At 43.4% G+C, this 23,640-nt stretch overlaps 1 protein-coding gene across 8 annotated transcripts in view; it reads right to left on the minus strand.

The window, feature by feature from the left end:
- Positions 1–23,640, minus strand: part of gramd4a (GRAM domain containing 4a) — a 66,802-nt gene that overhangs the window by 14,879 nt on the left and 28,283 nt on the right. For 6 of the 8 annotated variants that reach the window (XM_090200236.1, XM_021563381.3, XM_090200237.1 and 3 more), the window contains 2 exons: positions 946–1,066; positions 541–614 (listed from right to left, as the gene is read on the minus strand). In XM_090200236.1, the coding sequence (XP_090056362.1) occupies positions 541–614; positions 946–1,066 (195 nt within the window). Of the gene's footprint in view, positions 1–540; positions 615–945; positions 1,067–16,172; positions 16,816–23,640 lie in introns of those variants that run through there. The other 2 variants (XM_090200238.1, XM_090200242.1) reach the window with 2 other exon arrangements.

Here is a 23,640-nt window from a genome sequence, read left to right on the forward strand (position 1 = left end):
ACATTAACTTTGATGAAAAATAGGTATTCTGCATTGTCTCAAGTGATTCAAGATCCTTTGTGAGTGTGTTTGTCAATATGTGAAATCCCCCATGGAGAAAATAGATTCTCCATCATTCTGAATCCCCCCCCTCCCACATATAGGGTTATTACAGTCTTCCCACAGTCCCTATAGAGTCACAGGAAACGTCGGTCCCCTGTTCTTTTCCAGTCAGGTCTACAGCCCCACCGGGCTATCACTGGCTTCAACCAGACTCCTGAATGCCTTCCCACAGTCCCTGGCTGCCCTGTAGTCCTACAAACCCTTTTATTTCACCGATGGGAGTTACTGCTGTTTCTGACAAAGGTTTCTTCTGACCCAAGGCTCGTTAAATACGGAAACTGGCATCTTATTTAAGATCTTTACAGATCTGGGATCAGTGTGAGCAGTATCAATCTGGTCTCTTCAATCCATAAACCGTAGAGATAGGGGGGCGGTTTTTGGGGTTTACTATCAGCGGTCATAGGCGTTACACCATCGTCCACTTTCTGCCTTGCTTACCTGCGTCTTTGCCATTGGCAGCAGGCGTTGGAGACGGGGGTTTACGGGCAGGCTGTGGCGGCGAGTCTTCCAACCTGATAGAAGTATAGGGAAAAAAAAGGAGAAAAAAATAGAAAAAGATTGTTTGTTTACATAGTGTTGCAAAGACTCATTCAAGTACACCCTTCATGGGATTTATGCCGCCTCTAAATGTTGGTTATTTGATGTATAATGCATCATGCCCTCTATGCCCTTGTAGACCTTACTGTAAGGACAAGGAGACATTCCACATTCCACACAGAAGACAGACAGACCGAGAGACACACCGAGAGACAGACAGAGAGGGATGTAACTATCTCCAAGTGAGCAACACTTAGAGAATGAGATGACACACATTATGTTCCCCTCGCTCTCTCCATCACCGACCTGGATTTTAGAACCTCGTTCATTCTCAGTTCGAGGTCGAGCCTCTTCCCCCTCTCCCTCTCCAGCTCTTCCTTTATCTTCTCCACATTTGTTTCCTCTCGTAGCTTCCTCAACTCCTCTTCTGAAAAACAACACATTAAATGACTGGTATCATGATGACAATGAGGATTATCACCACATTTGTTTACCCCTGTTAAGCCACAGACAGACGAACACAATTTCCATTTGTTCAAAATCTGGTTTTGCAAAACCTTTGAGATGATCTGGATCATATTGTCACATCTTTACAAGGGGCCGTTTCAGAACAACAGTGTTATTCTGGTAGCTTCTGAGCTGTGATTACATTTCAACCTCTGCAGACGGCAGTACAGAATGATAATCATGGGATGAGATTGTGATCCTCTTACATTGTCCCACTTGGCTCCTTTCACTGCTATGCTATGTATCCTGAGCCGAGCCACTGCGATGCTAAGAGGCTGGTCACTAGTCACAATACACAGCTGACAGAACACTCCGGTAATTGTTTCACTAACGTCCCGTTTCTTTCTCGTTTCCTCTTTTCCTCGCTTCCTCTTTCAGTCTCTCTGATCCTCTTCTTTCTTACTGACCTCTTTCCCTCCCTCCCTCCCCTCCCTCCTCGCCTGGCTGACTCCAGTAGTGTCAGGTGTCATCAGGTGACCGGGCAGACCATGACTCCTCTCAGCCCCATGCCGGAGCTCAGCCCTGTGTTCATGCTCACACAACCAGAGTCTCATGAATACTGGAAGAGAGAGGGCAGCTCCTCTCACAAAGACTGGAGGCACATGGTTGATGAACATGGCACATTAACAGATACCAAAAGTGACGCCAGATTCAAATCTTTGCAAAGTGACTGCAACACACACACACACAAAAAAGAAACGTACTCTCACTGTCAACTGCGTTTATTTCAGCAAACTTAACATGTGTAAACATTTGAATGAACATAAGATTCAACAACTGAGACAAGCTGAAGAAGTTCCACAGACATGTGACTAACAGAAATGGAATAATGTGTCCTTGAACAAAAAGGGGGGAGGGGTCAAATATCAAAAGTAACCGTCAGTATCTGGTGTGGCCACCAGCTGCATTAAGTACTGCAGTGCATCTTCTCATGGACTGCACCAGATTTGGCAGTTCTTGCTGTGAGATGTTAACCCCCTCTTCCACCAAGGCACCTGCAAGTTCCCTGATATTTCTGGGGGGGAACGACCCTAGCCCTCACCCTCCGATCCAACAGGTCCCAGACATGCTCGATGGGATTGAGATCCGGGCTCTTTGCCGGCCATGGCAGAACACTGACATTCCTGTCATGAAGGAAATCACGCCCAGAACGAGCAGTATGGCTTGTGACATTGTCATGCTGGAGGGTCATGTCAGGATGAGCCTGCAGGAAGGGTACCACAAGGGAGGAGGAGGTCTTCCCTGTAACACACAGCGTTGAGATTGCCTGCAATGACAAGCTCAGTCCGATGATACTGTGACACACAGCTCCAGACCACGAAGGACCCCCCACCTCCAAATCAATCCCGCTCCAAAGTACAGGCCTCTGTGTAAGGCTCATTCCTCCGACAATAAACACACAACGTGGTCTGCAAATGTGAGGACGATCAGCTGTCCGTCCTGTCTCCCTGAAGCGCTGTCTTAGGCGTCACACAGTACGGACATTGCAATGTCTTTCCCTGGCCACATCTGCAGATCTCATGCCTCCTTGCAGCATGCCTAAGGCATGTTAACGCAGATGAGCAGGTGCCCTGGGCATATTTCTTTTGGTGTTTTTCAGAGTCAATAGAAAGGCCTCTTTAGTGTCCTAAGTTTTCATAACTGTGACCTTAATTGCCTACCGTCTGTAAGCTGTTAGTGTCTTAACAACTGTTCCGCAGGTGCATGTTCATTAACTGTTCATGGTTCATTGAACAAGCATGGGAAACAGTGTTTAAACTCCTTACAATTAAGATCTGTGAAGTTATTTGGATTTTTATGAATTAAGACAGGGTCCTGAAAAAAAGGGACGTTTCTTTTTTTGCTGAGTTTACACACACACACCACACAAGCAACAGTATTCATTCCCCTTGGCAATTTTTCCTATTTTGTTGCATAAGAACCCGTCATTTAAATTGATTTTTATTTGGAATTCATGTATTGCACATACACCTAACCAATTTGGACAATTTTGTGTAATGATTTGTTTTTAACCCCCCTATTAAAAAAAATGGAAAAGTGGTGCGTGCACATGTATTCACCCACTTTGCTATGAAGCCCCTAAATAAGATCTGGTGCAACCAATTACTTTCAGAAGTTAGACCATTATTGAAATAAAGTCCACCTGTACACAATCTAAGTGTCACATGATATCAGTATATATATATATATATATATACACATACACACACGAGAGACTGAATTTTTTCCCATTCCTCCTTGCAAAACAGCTCGAGCTCAGTGAGGTTGGATGGAGAGCATTTGTGAACAGCAGTTTTCAGTTCTTTCCACAGATTCTCGATTGGATTCAGGTCTGGACTTTGACTTGGCCATTCTAACACCTGGATATGTTTATTTTTGAACCATTCCATTGTAGATTTTGCTTTATGTTTTAGATCATTGTCTTGTTGGAAGACAAATCTCCGTCCCAGTCTCAGGTCTTTTGCAGACTCCATCAGGTTTTCTTCCAGAATGGTCCTGTATTTGGCTCCATCCATCTTCCCTTCAATTTTAACCATCTTCCCTGTCCCTGCTGAAGAAAAGCAGGCCCAAACCATGATGCTGCCACCACCATGTTTGACAGTGGGGATGGTGTGTTCAGCTGTGTTGCTTTTACGCCAAACATAACATTTTGCATTGTTGCCAAAAAGTTCAATTTTGGTTTCATCTGACCAGAGCACTTTCTTCCACATGTTTGGTGTGTCTCCCAGGTGGCTTGTGGCAAACTTTAAACAACACTTTTTATGGATATCTTTAAGAAATGGCTTTCTTCTTGCCACTCTTCCATAAAAAGGCCAGATTTGTGCAATATACGACTGATTGTTGTCCTATGGACAGAGTCTCCCACCTCAGCTGTAGATCTCTGCAGTTCATCCAGAGTGATCATGGGCCTCTTGGCTGCATCTCTGATCAGTCTTCTCCTTGTATGAGCTGAAAGTTTAGAGGGACGGCCAGGTCTTGGTAGATTTGCAGTGGTCCGATACTCCTTCCATTTCAATATTATCGCTTGCACAGTGCTCCTTGGGATGTTTAAAGCTTGGGAAATATTTTTGTATCCAAATCCGGCTTTAAACTTCTTCACAACAGTATCTCGGACCTGCCTGGTGTGTTCCTTGTTCTTCATGATGCTCTCTGCGCTTTTAACGGATCTCTGAGACTATCACAGTGCAGGTGCATTTATACGGAGACTTGATTACACACAGGTGGATTGTATTTATCATCATTAGTCATTTAGGTCAACATTGGATCATTCAGAGATCCTCACTGAACTTCTGGAGAGAGTTTGCTGCACTGAAAGTAAAGGGGCTGAATAATTTTGCACGCCCAATTTGTCAGTTTTTGATTTGTTAAAAAAGTTTGAAATATCCAATAAATGTCGTTCAACTTCATGATTGTGTCCCACTTGTTGTTGATTCTTCACAAAAAAATACAGTTTTATATCTTTATGTTTGAAGCCTGAAATGTGGCAAAAGGTCGCAAAGTTCAAGGGGGCCGAATACTTTCGCAAGGCTGTGTGTGTGTATGTGTATGTGTATGTGTATGTGTATGTGTATGTGTATGTGTATGTGTATGTGTATATGTATATGTATATGTATATATATATATATATATATATATATATATATATACATATACATATACATATACACATACACATACACATACACATACACATACACATACACATACACATACACATACACACACACAGCCTTGCGAAAGTATTCGGCCCCCTTGAACTTTGCGACCTTTTGCCACATATAAAAACACACACCTGTTCTGAAAGGCCCCAGAGTCTGCAATACCACTAAGCAAGCGGCACCAGCAAGCAAGCGGCACCAGCAAGCAAGCGGCACCAGCAAGCAAGCGGCACCAGCAAGCAAGCGGCACCAACAAGCAAGCGGCACCATGAAGACCAAGGAGTGGCAGGCAGCCTAGTGGTTAGAGCGCTGGACAAGTAACCGAAAGTTTGCAAGATAGAATCCCCGAGCTGACAAGTTAAAATGTGTCGTTCTGCCCCTGAACAAGACAGTTAACCCACTGTTCCTAGGCCGTCATTGAACATAAGAATTATTGCCTAGTTAAAGGTAAAATAATAATAACATTTAAAAAAGGAGCTCTCCAAACAGGTCAGGGAAAAAGTTAAGGATAAGTACAGATCAGGGTTGGGTTATAAAAAATAAAATATAATTGGAACTTTGAACATCCCATTAAAGGACCATTATAAAAAAAATTGAAAGAATATGGCACCACAACAAACCTGCCAAGAGAGGACAGCCCACCTATTAAAAATAAATAAATAAATAAACAACATTTAAAAAAAACCCAGCGGAACCTATCCAACTTGAAGGAGCTGGAGCAGTTTTGCCTTGAAGAATGGTCAACAATCCCAGGGGCTAGATGTACCAAGCTTATAGAGACATACCTCAAGAGACTTGCATCTGTAATTGCTGCAAAAGGTGGCTCTACAAACTATTGACTTGAATAGTTATGACCGCTCAAGTTCTGTTTTTTTGACTTATTTCTGGTTTGTTTCACAGTAAAAAATATTCTGCATCATCAAAGTGGTAGACATGTTGTTTAAATCAAATGATACAACCTGTAATTAAAATATATTTTTGTAAGGCAACAAAATAGGAAAAATTCCAAGGGGGTGAATACTTTCACAGCCACTGTATATAGGATACAACCATAAAGGAACATATTATATATGTAGTAACAAAAAGTGTTAAACAAATCAAAAAATGTTTTATATTCTTCAAAGTAGCCACCCTTTGCCTTCACAGCTTTGCAAATTCTAGGCATTCTCTCAACCAGCTTCACCTGGAAGGCTTTTCCAACAGTCTTGAAGTAGATCCCACATACACTGAGCACTTGTTGGCAGCTTTGAATTCCCTCTGCAGTCCAACTCATCCCAAACCACCTCAATTGGGTTGAGGTCAGGTGATTGTGGAGGCCAGGTCACGCTTCCTCTTTGTCAAATAGCCATTACCCAGCCTTGGAGGTGTGTTTTGGGTTATTGTCCTGTTGAAAAACAAATGATAATGGGACTAAGCGCAAACCAGATGGGATGGTGTAGTACTGCAGAATGCTGGTTAAGTGTGCCTTGAATTCTAAATAAAATCATAGCAAAACACCACCACACTTCCTCCACCATGCTTCTTGGCAGCAATTCGACCATGAAGCCCTGATTCACAGTCTCACAGTTGATGTTGAGATCTGTCTGGCACTTGAACTCTGAAGCATTTATTTGGGCTACAATTTCCTAAGCTGGTAACTTATCATCTGCAGCAATAGTAACTCTGGGTCTTCCTTTCCTTAGGCGGTCCTCATGAGAGCCATTATCATCACAGCGCCTGGTTTTTGCGACTGCACTTGAAGAATTTATGAAAGTTCTTGAAATGTTGACCTTGTTGAAATGTTGAACTTCATGTCTTAAAGTCACAACGGACTGTCATTTCTTTTTGGTTATTTGAGCTGTTCTTGCCATAATATGGGCTTGGTCTTTCTGTATACCCCCCCCCCCACCTACCTACCATGTCACAACTGATTATCTCAAACGCATTAAGGTAAGAAATTCCACAAATTAACTTTTAGCAAGGCACAACTGTTAATTGAAATGCATTCCAGGTGACTACCTCATGAAGCTGGTTGAGAGAATGCCCAGTGTGCAAAGCTGTCAAGGCAAAGGGTGGCTACTTTGATGAATCTCAAATCTAAAATATTTAGATAAGATTTTTTTTTTTTTTACACTTTGTGGTTACTACATGATTCCATGTGTTATTTCATAGTTTTGATGTCTTCACTATTATTCTACAACGTAGAAGCCACAATCAATTTGAAATATTAAAGCCGATCCACCCCACCCAACAAAACAAAAGGAAACAAAAAAAAGACTGGAGCAGAGGATGAGATGAGTCGAGTTCTACTGTTTTCAACTGAGTTGTCAGTTGGAAAACAATAGAAGCCAAACTCTGGTCAGGAGCAACAAAGCAAAGTGAGGAGATCCACCACCCTTATACAAATGGTAAGGAATGGTAGGGTAAACACTGCCATACTGTAGATCAGTGCTGAGGTGCGGGGTTGTCAAATGTATTATCAGTGATAAAAATAGATGGGTAAACTCTGACCGCCGTTCACAGTGAGTGAAGTAAAGTGCCTATATGGTCAATGCATTTTTTTTCCTTCAGCAAAAGGTGGGTAAAAGCTTAAGCAAAAAAAAACAAGAAAAAGGTAAACACTTGTGCGTAGGTTCACCGCTCAGGGTACTTATTTTCTATGGGAATGTCAATTACAGTAAATGAACACAGCTCAACAGCCAGTGGAACTAACATCCATTATAAATGACTACCCACACCATATCACAACACTCGTCTCCATTCAACTACAAGGGTATAATGTCCTGTCGCACACACCAGTCATAACTCAGAGGCTGACCTAATGCTATAAGCTACATACAAATTACTGCACCCACATGACATGCGTCCATATAGATATTGGCGTTACTTTACCCCACAGCCTTCGATCAGTCTTTCTCCTAAACATTAATAGTGCTGTTCCAAAAGAAAACGTGCTGCTACTAACGTCCCATCTTATTCCGAGTCGCCTATGTACTGAAGCAACCTTACACAGCAACCCCGCTAGCCTGTACAGTGTGATTAGACAGACCTGTCACCAGGATCACTGACTCCAAAGCAGCACAGACACCAGGGGTCAAAATCAAAACAGAGAAGGACAAAAGAGAGGGTGAGAGGGGAAAAAAAAGGAACAGATCAATAGATTTCTGTCCGCCCGGTGAGTGCATGTTGAGAGAAGAGAAAGAGGGGGGGGGGGTTGACAAAAAGAGGTTGAGAGGGCAAAAGAGACACTGCTACTCCCCCCTGTAGGGCTGCATGTATAATTCACAGACTGTTTCCTCTACCACCATCTCCCTAATTATCTAACATAGGAGATTTATACTACAGCAGTGTCACACTTCTCTCTCTCTCTCTATCGCTCTCATTTCTACCTGTTAACCCTCATCAAATATGTATCAGTCCCCCACGCTACCCCCTACCTGCTAGCACAGCCACAAGCAGAGTATCGAAGTTCTCTCTGAGCTGGAGGATACAGAACATAGAAATAGAATTCATTCCATTTCTAGGATATAGAACCCAGACGACATATGAGCTATGTCTTTTCCTCCAATCCCCATACATTCCCCGCCCTCCCTTCACCTCTCTTCCTCCCTCCTTGTACAGATCTCTTCTCCCTCCCTCCCTCCTTGTACAGATATTTTACTCCCTCCTTGTATAGATCTTTTACTCCCTTTCTCTGTCCCTCAATCCAGTTAATGATGGCCTCCAGACAGGTAGAATGGAATATCTCATTGTGTTCTGTCAGTGTATGAATAAAAGTACCCGTCTGGGTGGAAAGCTCATATGTCTTGCAGAAAAAAAAACGGCATGCCTCGTCATCCTACAGATACCATCTGGTATGAATGAACACGGCAGAGTTGGCTGAAGCACTGACAGAATGGCCCACCTGACTATAGCTCTACTGTATACTCCAGTACTACAGGGGAGTATCTAAAAACAAGCCCACTTACTTAGTAGCTAGTACAACTCCGCTTCAATTCGGCTTATCATGCAAGTTACTACAGTACTTTAACAATGGGAGTTTGCTTTATTTGACCTCTACCCCACTTTGTATGTGTAAACGTGTATTTATGTAAACGTCTGTGTGTCCTATAGGGTAAAGGTTCTATGTCAGCCCTGCTAGTTTAGCGTAGCACAAGGGTGCCACTGAACAAAAATATGTAGCAAGTTGTTGGTTCACAATTCGCTTTGTTTTTAAAATTGTGAAGATTTATTCAGAACAGCAATGGGTATTGCAAATATGTATGCAAATAGTCCCAACGTTTTGGTTGAATCTTTGCCAATGCGCAATTCGGTCATTATGATCTGTTTGAATGAACATTTGTAAAGGCTTTCCTAAAAACCCTTCCTAATTAAAATTTTAACTGCAAAGTAAGCCTACCTGGCTGAATGATGTGATGATTTGTATCAGTCGCGGGGCATTCGTTTAGAAAACTCTGCCCTCACATATGGCCTACACTGTACAGGACAAAAACAGCTAGCCAAACACAACGGACTCTTGCTAATTGAATTAAAAAGGACAACTAATATTGGTGGGAACTGGGACACGCTGTTGTACATGTCGATCCAGAGCATCCCAAACATGCTCAATGGGTGACATGTCGGGTGGGTATGCAGGCCATGGAAGAACCGGGAAATGTTGAGCTTCAGGAATTGTGAACAAATCCTTGCGACATTACCATGCACGGCCCCAAGGTGATGGCATGCCAGTGGCCATTGAAGGTGAACATTTGCCCACTGCAGTCAGGTCAAGACCCTGGTTAGGACGACGAGCATGCAGATGAGCTTCCCTGGAGACAATTGACAGTTTGTGCAGAAACTCTTCGGTTGTGAAAACCCACAGTTCCATCAGCTGTCTGGGTGGTTGAACTCAGACGACCCAGCAGGTCCTGGGCTGGCATGGTTACGCGAGGTTTGCGGTTGTGAGGCAGGTTGGATGTATTCTTTAAAACAGCAGCTTACGGTAGAGAAATGAACATAACATTCTCTCTGACAACAGCTCTGGTGGACAGTCCTGCAGTCAGCATGCCAATTGTACACTCCCTTAACTCTGTGGCATTGTGCTGTGTGACAAAACTGCACATTTTAGAGTGGCCTTTTATTGTGTGCGACCAAATCAGGTGCTGGGGCCCATCCACTGAAAAGATTTGTAGCACAAGCGCCACCGGTGGAAAAAGTTAGTCTCGACTTGAGCACTGCGTGGTATAAGTAGCTTAGTTGTGACCTCGTGCTAAGTGCCAGAGAATGCCTGTAACCCTATTAGACAACAGCTGACAGGACAGAGAGGCAGCCTATGTAATAAGAGTGAAGCATTCTGGGTAATGTAACACACAGGCCTCTCCCCATGCTTGTGTAATGGGTATTGAATGTACTGGAGTAATCAGGCAGAGCCAGTCACACTCTGTCACTCTTCATCCCGTCAGCAGGTCATCGAGATGGACCCAACACTGGGCCTGCCTGCCCTAAGCCCGGACCCCCTCTACCCCACCGAAACATCTAAGGTTGCTCATCAACAGAGGATGCATTTACCTCCACCCTCCCCATTCCACCCCTTCCCTGTGGGTCTGAAAGTAAAGAAAGCTAAAAATAAAAATAAAAAAAAGATTTTGTAAAAATGTTGGTTTTATCGTTTGTTTATTTGTATGGGTATAATTTTCCAGGCCTTAATTGTTATTTGACTAGCACCATTCGCTCTCACTGTCAATAATTGTAATGCTGTAACTTCTAACAGTGACGGGGGGGTGATTGCCTTCTAAGTGCCAACATCTTTTTTGATGTTCTGCCTGACAGTTGTAATGGTCTCTGATCGTTTGAGAGATTCAAGGAGCTACTGATGTTTAGTAACATAGTAGATGCAACTCATTGAATATTTACATTCATGCACTTTGAAATGTAACGACAGGGCACTCCCACACCATATGAAGGAATGTGCCTACCTGATTTAGGGGGAACAGTAAACAAATTTAAGTTGTAAAAAACTTTTCCTTGAATGTTTAAATTCAAGGAAAAGTTTTTTACAATTTAAATTGTACCAGTCTGAACAAACTTAAAAGGTTTAAATAGATGGTTCGGATTACGGGATGTCAAGGTAATATTGTTTCACATTCTGTTCCAGTTAAAGGGTTGTTCAGATTCATTAACGGCTAGCCCAGAATGAGCTTTCTAAAAGTTGTTTATATGGAGATCAATCCTTTCGGGAGCACAGATCATTTATTTATAAATCACATCATTGGATGGTTCGGTAGTTTCTATAGGCCAGAATAGCTGACCTAAGTTGTAAAAATAGGAGTTGTCTGTTAAAATACACTGAGTATACAAAACATTAAGAACAGGGACCTGAAGAACTGTAATACCTGTTTCTGTTGTGGCTGAACATGGACACAGATAATATACACTGGGTGTACAAACTGCAGGCCACACTACTTGCCTAGAGTTCTCAGCTATACTTTTCGTGGCTGTTTATTTACCACCACAGACAGATGCTGGCACCAAGACCGCACTAAGTCAGCTGTATAAGGAAATAAGCAAACCACTCACCCAGAGGCGGCGCTCCTAGTGGCTGGAGACTAATGCAGGGAAACTTAAATCAGTTCTACCAAATCTCTATCAACATGTTAAATGTGCAACCAGAGGGAAAATAAAATTCTAGCTCACCTGTACTCCACACACAGAGACGCGTACAAAGCTCTCCCTCACCCTCCATTTGGTAAATCCGACCACAACTCTATCCTCCTGATTCCTGCTTACAAGCAAGAATTAAAGCAGGAAGCAACAGTGACTCGGTCTATAAAAAGTGGTCAGATGAAGCAGATGCTAAACTACAAGACTGTTTTTCTATCACAGACTGGAACAAGTTCCGGGATTCTTCCGATGACATTGAGGAACACACCACATCAGTCACTGGCTTTATCAATAAGTGCATTGAGGAGGTCGTCCCCACAGTGACTGAACGTACATACCCCAACCAGAAGCCATGGATTACAGGCAACATTCTCACTGAGCTAAAGGGTAGAGCTGCCGCTTTCAAGGTGCGGGACTCTAACCCGGAAGCTTACAAGAAATCCCGCTATGCCCTGCGACGAACCATCAAACAGGCAAAGCGTCAATACAGGACTAAGATTGATTCGTACTACACCGGCTCTGACGCTCGTCGGATGTGGCAGGGCTTGCAAACTATTACAGACTACAAAGTGAAGCACAGCCGCGAGCTGCCCAGTGACACGAGCCTACCAGAAGAGCTAAATCACTTCTATGCTCGCTTTGAGGCAAGCAACACTGAGGCATGCGTGAGAGCGTCAGCTGTTCCGGACGACTGTGATCACGCAATCCGTAGCTGACGTGAGTAAAACCTTTAAACAGGTCAACATACACAAGGCTGCAGGGCCAGATGGATTACCAGGATGTGTGCTCCGGGCATGTGCTGACTAACTGGCAGGTGTCTTCACTGACATTTTCAACATGTCCCTTGAGTCTAATACTAATATGCTTCAAGCAGACCACCATAGTCCCTGTGCCCAAGAACACAAAGGCAAACTTCCTAAATGACTACAGACCTGTAGCACTCACGTCCATAGCCATGAAGTGCTTTGAAATGCTGGTAATGGCTCACATCAACACCATTATCCCAGAAATCCTAGACCCACTCCAATTTGCATACCACCCAAACAGATCCACAAATGATGCAATCTCTATTGCACTCCACACTGCCCTTTCCCACCTGGACAAAAGGAAAACCTATGTGAGAATGCTGTTCATTGACTACAGCTCAGCATTCAACACCATAGTACCCTCAAAGCTCATCACCAAGCTAAGGATCCTGGGACTAAATACCTCCCTCTGCAACTGGATCCTGGACTTCCTGAAAGGCTGCCCCGAGGTAGTGAGGATAGATAGCAACACATCTACCACACTGATCCTCAAAACTGGAGCTCCCCAGGGGTGCGTGCTCAGTCCCCTCCTGTACTCCCTGTTCACCCGCAACTGCATGGCCAGGCACTACTGCAACACCATCATTAAGTTTGCTGACGACACAACAGTGGAAGGCCTGATCACCGACAACGACAAGACAGCCTATAGGGAGGTCAAAGACCTGGCCGGGTGGTGCCAGAATAAACTCCTATCTCTCAACGTAACCAAGACTAAGGTGATGATTGTGGACTACAGGAAAAGGAGCACCAAGCACGTCCCCATTCTCATCGACGGGGCTGTAGTGGAGCAGGTTAAGAGCTTCAAATTCCTTGGTGTCCACATCAACAACAAACTATCAAGGTCCAAACACACCAAGACAGTCGTGAAGAGGGCACGACAAAGACTATTCTCCCTCAGGAAACAAAAACTATTTGGCATGGGTCCTGAGATCCTCAAAAGGTTCTACAGCTGCAACATCGAGAGCATCCTGACCAGTTGCATCACTGCCTGGTACGGCAATTGCTCAGCCTCCGACCGCAAGGCACTTCAGAGGGTAGTGCGTACGGCTCAGTACATCACTGGGGCAAAGTTGCCTGCCATTGGCTAACCGGGCTATCTGCATTGTGTCCCACCACCCGCCAACCCCTCTTTTTACACTTCTGCTACTCTCTGTTCATCATATATGCATAGTCACTTTAACAATACCTACATGTACATACTACCTCAATAAGCGTGACTACCAGGTGTCTGCATATAGCCTTGCTACTCTTTTTTTCAAATGTCTTTTTACTGTTGTTTTTCTTTACTTACCTACACACACACTTTTTTCTCCGCACCATTGGTTAGAGCCTGTAAGTAAGCATTTCACTGTAAGGTCTACTACACCTGTTGTATTCGGCGCACGTGACAAATACACTTTGATTTGACATTAAGAACACCTGCTCTTTCCATGACAGACTGACCAGGTGAAAGCTATGATCCCTTATTGATGACACTTGTGAAATCCACTTAACCAGTTGCATCTCTAAGGGCGCTATTTCATTTTTGGATAAAAAACGTTCCCGTTTTAAGCGCGATATTTTGTCACGAAAAGATGCTTGACTATGCATATTCTTGACAGTTTTGGAAAGAAAACACTCTGAAGTTTCAGAATCTGCAAAGATTTTGTCTGTAACCAGAACTCATTCTACAGGCGAAACCAAGATGATACGTTAAACAGGAAATGAGCAGAATTTCTGAAGCTCTGTTTTCTAATGTCTCCTTATATGGTTGTGAATGCGACAGGAATAAGCTTAGAGCTTCTGCCATTTCCCCAAAATGTCGGCAGCATTGTGACGTATTTGTAGGCATATCATTGGAAGATTGGCCATAAGAGACTACATTTTCCAGGGGTCCGCCCGGTGTCCTTTGTCTAAATTTGTGCATAATCTTCAGGTGCGGGCATTTTCTCCTGGGATTCAGGAGAGAAAGCACACTTCCACGAACGATATATCATCGAAGAGATATGTGAAAAACACCTTGAGGATTGATTCTAAACAACGTTTGCCATGTTTTCAGTCGATATTATGGAGTTAATTTGGAAAAAAGTTCGCGTTTTGAGGACTGAATTTTCGTTTTTTTTTGGTAGCCAAATGTGATGTACAAAACGGAGCTATTTCTAATACACAAAGAATCTTTTTGGAAAAACTGAGCATCTGCTATCTAACTGAGAGTCTCCTCATTGAAAACATCTGAAGTTCTTCAAAGGTAAATTATTTTATTTGAAGGCTTTTATGTTTTTGTTGAAATGTTGCGTGCTGGATGCTAACGCTAATGCTAAATGCTAAAGCTAAATGCTACGCTAGCTAGCTACTTTTACACAAATGATTGTTTTCCTATGGTTGAGAAGCATATTTTGAAAATCTGAGATGAGTGTTGTTTACAAAAGGCTAAGCTTGAGAGATGGCATATTTATTTCATTTCATTTACAATTTTCATGAATAGTTAACGTTGTGTTATGCTAATGAGCTTGCTGATAGATTTACACAATCCTGGATACAGGGTTTTTTTCATAGCTAAACGTGACGCAGAAAACTGAGCGATTTGTCCTAAACAAATAATCTTTCAGGAAAAACTGAACATTTGCTATCTGAGAGTCTCCTCATTGAAAACATCTGAAGTTCTTCAAAGGTAAATGATTTTATTTTAATGCTTTTCTGTTTTTTTGTGTAAATGTTGCCAGCTGAATGCTAATGCTAAATGCTACGCTAAATGCTACATTAGCCATCAATACTGTTACACAAATGCTTGTTTTGCAATGGTTGAGAAGCATATTTTGAAAATCTGAGATGACAGTGTTGTTAACAAAAGGCTAAGCTTGAGAGCTAGCATATTTATTTCATTTCATTTGCGATTTTCATGAATAGTTAACGTTGCGTTATGGTAATGAGCTTGAGTCTGTATTCACGATCCCGGATCCGGGATGGGGAGATCAGAAAGGTTAAACTCTGTGTAGATATAGGGGAGGAGACCGATTAAAGACAATCGAGACATGGACTGTGCATGTGTGTCATTCAGAAAGGGAATAGGCAAGACAAAAAGATTGAAGTGCCTTTGAATGGAGTACGGTAGGTGCCAGGAATTGCAACACTGCTGTGGTTTTTCACGCTCAACAGTTTCCCCAGTGTGTATCAAGAATGGCCCATCACCCAGAGGACATCCAGCCAACTTGACAACTGTGGCAAGCATTGGGCCAGCATCCCCGTGGAACGCACCGACGAGTTGAGGCTGTTGTGAGGGCAAAAGGGGAGGGGGTGCAACTCAATGTTAGAAAGGTGTTCCTAATGTCTGGTATACTCCGTGTACATGAGTCTTTAAAATCATGGAATGTTCTAAAATCCACACTGGGGGGGGGGGGTGCAAAAGCCCACCCTCCAGATCGCAAGGCATTTTGACTCAGTTGTTTTTCAATTTTGCGGCAAACAGAAAATGTGTGAGCAATAACAAGACCAAGGCACAGTTCACATTGATTAAGGGATATATCAGTGAAGACGACCTCTTCCAGAGCAATAGGAGACACCATATTTCTCTCTGTACTCAGCCAGGGGGCGGAAGAATCATGTCTAAACCAACTTAGGACGGGACAAAACGCTAGTGCCTGGAAATATAATTTATACAGACGTGATAATTAAATGTAACTGTGAATACAATGGAAAGCACACCTGTGCTCCAAGCAGAGATAACAGAGGTGCTAGTGTACTTCTAACACTTAAGCGTCAGAATCAGGAGTGCAGTTTACCCTGGGTCACAGTGGCACAGTAACAGAGCGTGCCTGTTTCCCAGAGAGTTAGGAGATAGTTACCCAGAAAAGGCAGGTTAAATATTCTGGGGCTATCGAGACAGACAGACAAACGGGTCACATGAACCTACTGAGGTTGTGGGAGACCGAGGTCTTAAAAACTAAAATGGGTCAGGTTAACTTACTGAGGTTGAGGTTGCTCTTGTGAGATTTAATCTTGTCGGTCCAACCTCCGTCGACGAGCCCGTCAAAGTCTGGGCCTGGGCCGCTGCAGTCCTCCATCTCCTCTGATACACAGCCAGCACACCCTGCTGAGCTAGGGTATTGACCGACACCACAGGATCCCACACTCCAACTGGGCTATGGTATCGACCAAATCCAGTAGCGACCCAACTCTCTACACCTCAGAAAAGCAACCCGCCAGCACTGATACAGGCCCAAACAACCTCGTCCCACTACGCTGAAGTTGGGATTCAGTGGAAGGTTACTGCCTAACGGACCTGACCCAAATAGACTCAGAATCTCCCTGCACTCAAATACAGCTCCCAGTCAGCCGGTCTAGGTGTCAAGTTTATAGCCTTGCGTCACACTGCGACATGTGTACCAAACAAACAACCTCATAGCTGATCAAAACTCCAGAGGAGAGAATCAGGGTATGTGGGTCAAGTCTGCTTATAGCGAGTCACAGCTGGATCCTATAGCATAAATACAAGAGAGGCCTTCCAGTCTGCAGAGTTAGACATGGAGTCTTGTTGAGTCCCTAAAACTTCCTGGAATCTACCAACCAAGTACGTTGGACTACTCCCCTCCCATGCAGTCTGTCCCGACAGAACCTCAGGACCCCTATAATAGTCAAAGGCAGCGTCCAGTGTGAATGCAAGCAGACCAAAAAAATTCCCTCTCATCTAGGCTAAGAGAAGGAAAAGTACTGCATGAGATTACACCAGCAGAACAATGGGTCCATTCACACACACCGACCTGCTGTGTTCACTGTTCACATTCTGTACAGTACTTAACACACCAACAACGAGGGTAAGTAGTTAGTGTAAGACAGCGCTATGCATGCATGTACACATACATTTAAAAAAAAAACATGGCAGTGTTATGTACTGTAAACGTAGACTTCAATTTAACACGCACGATGTGGATTGGTCAAATCGGTAGGTGGGGACAGTCAGAGACTGGTTGGCTGATCTATTAACCCCGGCACACATGCAAAGCCCATGCACACAGGGTCGATCTATTAAACAACACAGACCCTACAGGTCACAGAGGCACTGTACGATTGACACAAACTCCACCCTACTGTGACCCCGATGTCACCATACCTCATGCTATTGTTGATGTCACTGCTGTCCTGACACAATCCAACTACATTCCATACAGGACAGTTAGTTCTGTCCTGTTCTGTTGGTGACTGACTGGCTGGCTGACTGATCAATATTCTCCTATTGCTGCCCTGCCCTACATCCCACTGGGTTAGAGAGACACACACACACACACACACACACACACAGAACCCTGTATCAAATCAGAGGGCCTGTTGTCCAGACTTCTGGAAGTCTCTATAGGGGTGCCACAGGGTTCAATTCTCAGGCCGACTCTTCTCTGTATATATGATGTCGCTCTTGCGGCTGGTGATTCTCTGATCCACCTCTACGCAGACGACACATTCTGTATTCATCTGGCCCTTCTTTGGACACTTAAACCTCCAAACGAGCTTCAATGACATACAACTCTCCTTCCGTGGCCTCCAACTGCTTTTAAGTGCTAGTAAAACAAAATGCATGCTCTTCAACTGATTGATGCCCACACCCGACTAGAATCACTACTCTGGAATGTTCGGACTTAGAATGTGGACAACTACAAATACCTAGGTGTCTGGTTAGACTGTAAACTCTCCTTCCAGACTCAAATTAAGCACCTCCAACCCAAAATGAAATCTGGAATTGGATTCCTATTTCGCAACAAACCCCACTCCTGCTGCCAAACATACCCTCGTAAAACTGACTATCCTACCGCCCCTTGATTTTGGCGATGTCATTTACAAAATAGCCTCCAACACGCTACTCAGAAAATTGGATGCAGTCTATCACAGTGCCATTCATTTTGTCACCAAAGCCCCATATACTACCCACCACTGCGACCTGTATGCTCTCGTTGGCTGGCCCTCGCTTCATATTCATCACCAAACCCACTGGCCAGGTCAACCCAGGTCATCTATAAGTCTTTGCTAGGTAAAGCCCCGCCTTATCTCAGCTCACTGGTCACCATAGCAACACCCACCCGTAGAACGTGCTCCAGCAAGTATATTTCACTTGTCATCCCCAAAGCCAACACTTCCTTTGGCCACCTTTCCTTACAGTTCTCTGATGCCAATGACTGGAACGAATTGCAATTAAAAATAAAAATCACTGAAGCTGGAGTCTTAGCTCCCTCACTAACTTTAAGCACCAGCTGTCAGAGCAGCTTACCGATCACGGCACACAGCCAATCTGTAAATAGCACACCCATCTACCTCATCCCCATATTTATCCTTTTGCTCTTTTGCACCCCAGTATCTCTACTTGCACATCATCATCAATCATCTGCACATCTATCACTCCAGTGTTAATGCTAGATTGTAATTATTTCACCTCTATGGCCTCCCTACATTTGCACACACTGTACATAGATTTTTCTATTGTGTTATTGACTGTACATGTGTTTGTGTAACTCTTGTTTTTGTTGCACTGCTTCGCTTCATCTTGGCCAGGTCGCAGTTGTAAATGAGAACTCGTTCTCAACTGGCCTACCTGGTTATATAAAGGTGAGAGAAAACAAAAGATCCGAGTTTAGAGCTCAACAAGGTTATGACAGAAACATTATGGCAGGAAGTGGCGATAATAAAGGAAACATTGTTCAGAAGTAAACATTCTCAAAATGTTGTGGACTAATGGAAGTGTGCATGTGCTGTACTCTACATTTAAATGACACCAGGGCCCAGCTTAGCGCATTGCACAGAGCTAGCGAGAGCCGCGAAAACGTGGTCTACGCCGAGGCAAGTAGCACAGAGCCGGTGGGAATCATACCCACAATTGAAAGGCAAGCTTTGCTAGGCTTGGGTGCTTTTTCTCCCCCTTCCCTGACAAATTGACTGTAAGCCTGTCAACATCTCGTTTCGACCGGATGGACGAAAGCAAATGGAATTACCGTGGGGGTAGATAGCTAGCTACTCACACTGCTACAACAGCGTGAAGTTGAGAGACACGGGGTAACGTGAGCTTGAGTCAGTTATGCAAGATGACAGCTTTATTTACCAGGGTGGTGGGGAATAAATGCAGTCTTTATACTTTCGGTGTAGTGAAAGTAGAGCTAACAGGGACGCTAGCTAATTAGCTGGTTATCTTCAACTGAGTGATGATAGCTAGCTAGCCGTCGTGTGAAAAATAGAATAGTGACCCGGTTTGTAAACCAAGTAGCACGAGGTAGAAACAAAACAGCTAGGTCATCTTCTACAGGGGAATTTAAAAAAGGGATGGTGCTTCAATGGTGGCGTAACACACTAAGAAGAAACAGCGCTGCTCATGTTAGCCAAACAAACTGAATGGGGGTTTAGCGCAGAAGTTGAGAGCTAAAGCACCTGTGGTGCCATTAGCCCACTAGCTAGCGAAGACACTGGAATGTTCAGCTAACTCTGAACGGTGGGAACCGATGGTGAGCTAGAGACCACAGGTAAAATTTTCTAAAACTAGTGGAAACCCATAGGCGGGATGCTAAAGGAGTGGAGCTAGCGAGCTATCAATGCTAATTGCATGCATGCCAGGCAACAGGTGTACTGTAGCTAGCAGTCTACAAAAAGCGCTCTTAACAAGCTAACTTGAAAATCAGTCAAATTAAACTGAAGTTCCTGAAAATAGAAAAGAAGCCACAACGCTCTATGGTGGGTGGCATACCCCAGGAAGAGTAGCTGGTGCTTTCACAACAGCTAAATGGTGATCCTAATAAAATACCAAATCCACACCAAAAGGAACCGTTTAGAGAGCTAGTATTCTGAAGAAAGCTGCTTAACAAGCTAGTAACCAAATAGACTTGTGAAGTGGCGAAGAAACCATAGCATTGCGGGGTGTTATATAGATTGGCCTGTTAGACGTGCTTGAACAAGGCTTAACCAATGACCCATAGTGAGATCTGAGTCGACTGAAAGAACTACAATTATATTCTATATAAATGAATATGACTTTATTGCTGACGGTATATGCCCATGTTATATCATCCATATAACGTATTGAATATAGTTTAACTGCTGTGTCCTAAACAGCATAATTACAGTATTAGCCTGCTGACAACCAGGGAGATGCATGCCACTGTAAATAGCTGGAGAGAAGACATAGGGATGGAGGAGGATGCTGTTTGTTTGCGGCCTGCTTGTTGCTGCCTAATGTTTCATGTATTGAGTTAAACTCCTTATATAAATGTAAACATCCACTGTGCAATGTCTCGTTATCTGCAGTACTTTATGCTTAAAGGAGGTATCTGCCTGCAGAATGCATGCTTCAGAATCATGAAGTAGACACACCCCCGGACAACCACACAACAGGCTGCAAAGCAGTGGAAACCAAACCAACGACAGTACTGAGATTCCTCTTCTGCACAACGAGTAACACGTAAAACACAGATCTAGCTAGGAAGTCGTGAGTAGCTCAGTCCGTAACCAGTCATAATAGAGCCAAACAAGCACCTGTGTATCGATAGTGCTTTGTCGTTCTAGGAGACATTGTCGGATTTTTCACAGGGTACATGAAGTGAGAGGGTTGTAGGGAAGAGAGGTTGACTCAGCCATGACAGAGAGAGCGAGATCTAAACTGTACTAATCTGTTCTGAGAGCCAGGAGCTACCGTAGGGCAACAGTGACACAGCAACAATGTAACACACACACGCCGTGAGAGAGAGAGGGACCAGGTGTTCTTTCTGTCTGTCAAGCATCGCAACACACCCACTGACCCAACATGAGAGGAGGAAGAGGATGTTACGACAAGCTTCACTCAGTTGATGTATGTATGTATGTATGTATGTATGTATGTATGTATGTATGTATGTATGTATGTATGTACGTGCGTGAAGTGGGACTTTTTTGAGCAGCAGACACCTTTTGGTAACGTGATATGCACACCGGTCCCACTCCCATTCACAAGGGGGCGATAGAAACTTGGTCAGCTCAGTTTGTGAATGCAAGGAAGAGTTGCCTTCCCTTGCTAGCAGTAACAAGCTGGCAGCCTGGCTAAAAACAAAATAGCAAGTTAGCTAGCATTTTTAGCTTCCCACATCTACATGTGAAATAATCAACAACAAAAAACATTTAATATATGCCCTGCCCTCCTGAGGGGCGCAGCATTCTAAGACACTGCATCGCAGTGTTGCGGCGTCACTACAGCCTGTGTCATTATGGGTCATTACCGGCCGTGATCGGAAGTCCCATAGGGCGGCGCACTCTACAAACCTTCATTGTGTCAACGACTACGGTTAGTGCTACAACAGCACTGGGAAAACGGTCCCTGTAGAACTGAAATGGAAGGAGTGATAAGTTGACAATATAAATAAATCAATGTGATAAAGATGATCAGGCAACACAAGAACAAACAGGATCACCACAGACAAGCCTGTTGTTTCCTCACTGACTCTCCATCTCATATAGTGAGGGGTGTTGCATCCCAAATGGCACCCTATACCCTACATAGAACACAATTTTTGGGCCCTGTTGTACCAGTCAAACATTGGACACACCTACTCATTCAAATGGTTCTTTACTTTTACAATTTTCTACATTGTAGAAACCAAAATGGTAACCAAAATGGTGTTAAATCAAAATATGTTTTATATTCTTCAAAGTAGCCACTGTTTGCCTTGACAGCTTTGCACACTCTTGGCTTTCTCTCAATTGATCAGAAATACAGTGTATACATTGTTAATGTTGTAAATGAAACGGCTAATTTATTTATGGAATATCTAGGTTGACAGAAGTTTACATAAACAAAAACATTTAAACTCAGTTTCACAATTCCTGACATTTAATCCTAGTAAATATTCCCTGTTTTAGGTCAGTTAGGATCACCACTTTATTTTAATAATGTGAAATGTCAGAATAACAGTAGAGAGAATGATTTTTCAGCTTTTATTTCTTTCATCACATTCACAGTTGGTCAGAAGTTTAGATACAATCAATTAGCATCGAGTTTGGCAGCATTGCCTTTAAATTGTTTAGCTTGGGTCAAACGTTTTGGGTAGCCTTCCACAAGCTTCCCACAATAAGTTGGGTGAATTTTGGCCCATTCCTCCGGAGTCAGGTTTGTAGGCCTCCTTGCTCACACACACTTTTTTAGTTCAGTCCTATATAAAATTTGTGGGCAGATGTCAGGGCTTTGTGATGACCACTCCAATACCTTGACTGTTGTCCTTAAGCCATTTTGCCACAACTTCGGAAGTATGCTTGGGGTCATTGTCCATTTGGAAGATCCATTTGCGACCAAGCTTTAACTTCCTGACTGATGTCTTGAGATGTTGCTTCAATATATCCACAATTTTCCAGCCTCATGAAGCCATCTATTTTGTGAAGTGCATCAGTCCTTCCTGCTCAAAGCACCCCCACAACATGATGCTGCCACCCAAGTGCTTCATGGTTGAGATGGTGTGTTTCAGCTTGCAAGCCTCCCCCTTTTTCCTCAAAACATAACGATGATCATTATGGCCAAACAGTTCCATCAGCCCAGAGGACTTTTCTCCAGAAGTATAATCTTTGTCCCCATGTGCAGTGGCAAACCGTAGTCTGGCTTTTTATGGTGGTTTTGGAGCAGTGACTTCTTCCTTGTTGAGCGGCATTTTCAGGTTGTGTCGATATAGGACTCATTTTACTGTGGATATAGACACTTTTGTACCCGTTTCCTCCAGCATCTTCACAAGGTCCTTCGCTGTTGTTCTGGGATTGATTTTCTCTTTTCGCACCAAAGTACATTCATCTCTAGGAGACAGAACAGGTCTCCTTCCTGAGCGGTATGGCTGCTGCGTGGTCCCGTTGTGTTTATACTTGCGTACTATTGCGTACTATTGTTTGTACAGATGAAATTGCTCCCAATGATGAACCAGACTTGTGGAGGTCTACAATAATTTTTCTGAGCTCTTGGCTGATTTCTTTTGATTTTCCCATGATGTCAAGCAAAGAGGCACTGAGTTTGAAGGTAGGCCTTGAAATACATCCACAGGTACACCTCCAATTGACTCAAATGATGTCAATTAGACTATCAGAAGCTTCTAAAGCCATGACAATTTTCTGGAATTTTCCGAGCTGATTAAAAAGGCACAGTCAACTTAGTGTATGAAAACTTCTGACCCACTGGAATTGTGATACAGTGAATTATAAGTGAAATAATCTGTCTGTAAATAATTGTTGGAAAAATTACTTGCGTCATGCACAAAGTAGATGTCCTAACCGACTTTCCAAACCAGTTTGTTAACAAGAAATTTGTGGAGTGGTGGAAAAATGACTCCAACCTAAGTGTATGTAACCTTCCGACTTCAACTGTACATAGGTGTACAGAGGCCCATTATCAGCAAAAATCACTCCTGTGTTCCAATCGCACGTTGTTAGCCAATCCAAGATCATTTTAAAACTGCTAATTG

This window comes from Oncorhynchus mykiss, chromosome 15, assembly GCF_057628025.1.
Source record: "Oncorhynchus mykiss isolate SJ-2025 chromosome 15, ASM5762802v1, whole genome shotgun sequence".
Classification (NCBI taxonomy): Eukaryota; Metazoa; Chordata; class Actinopteri; order Salmoniformes; family Salmonidae; genus Oncorhynchus; species Oncorhynchus mykiss.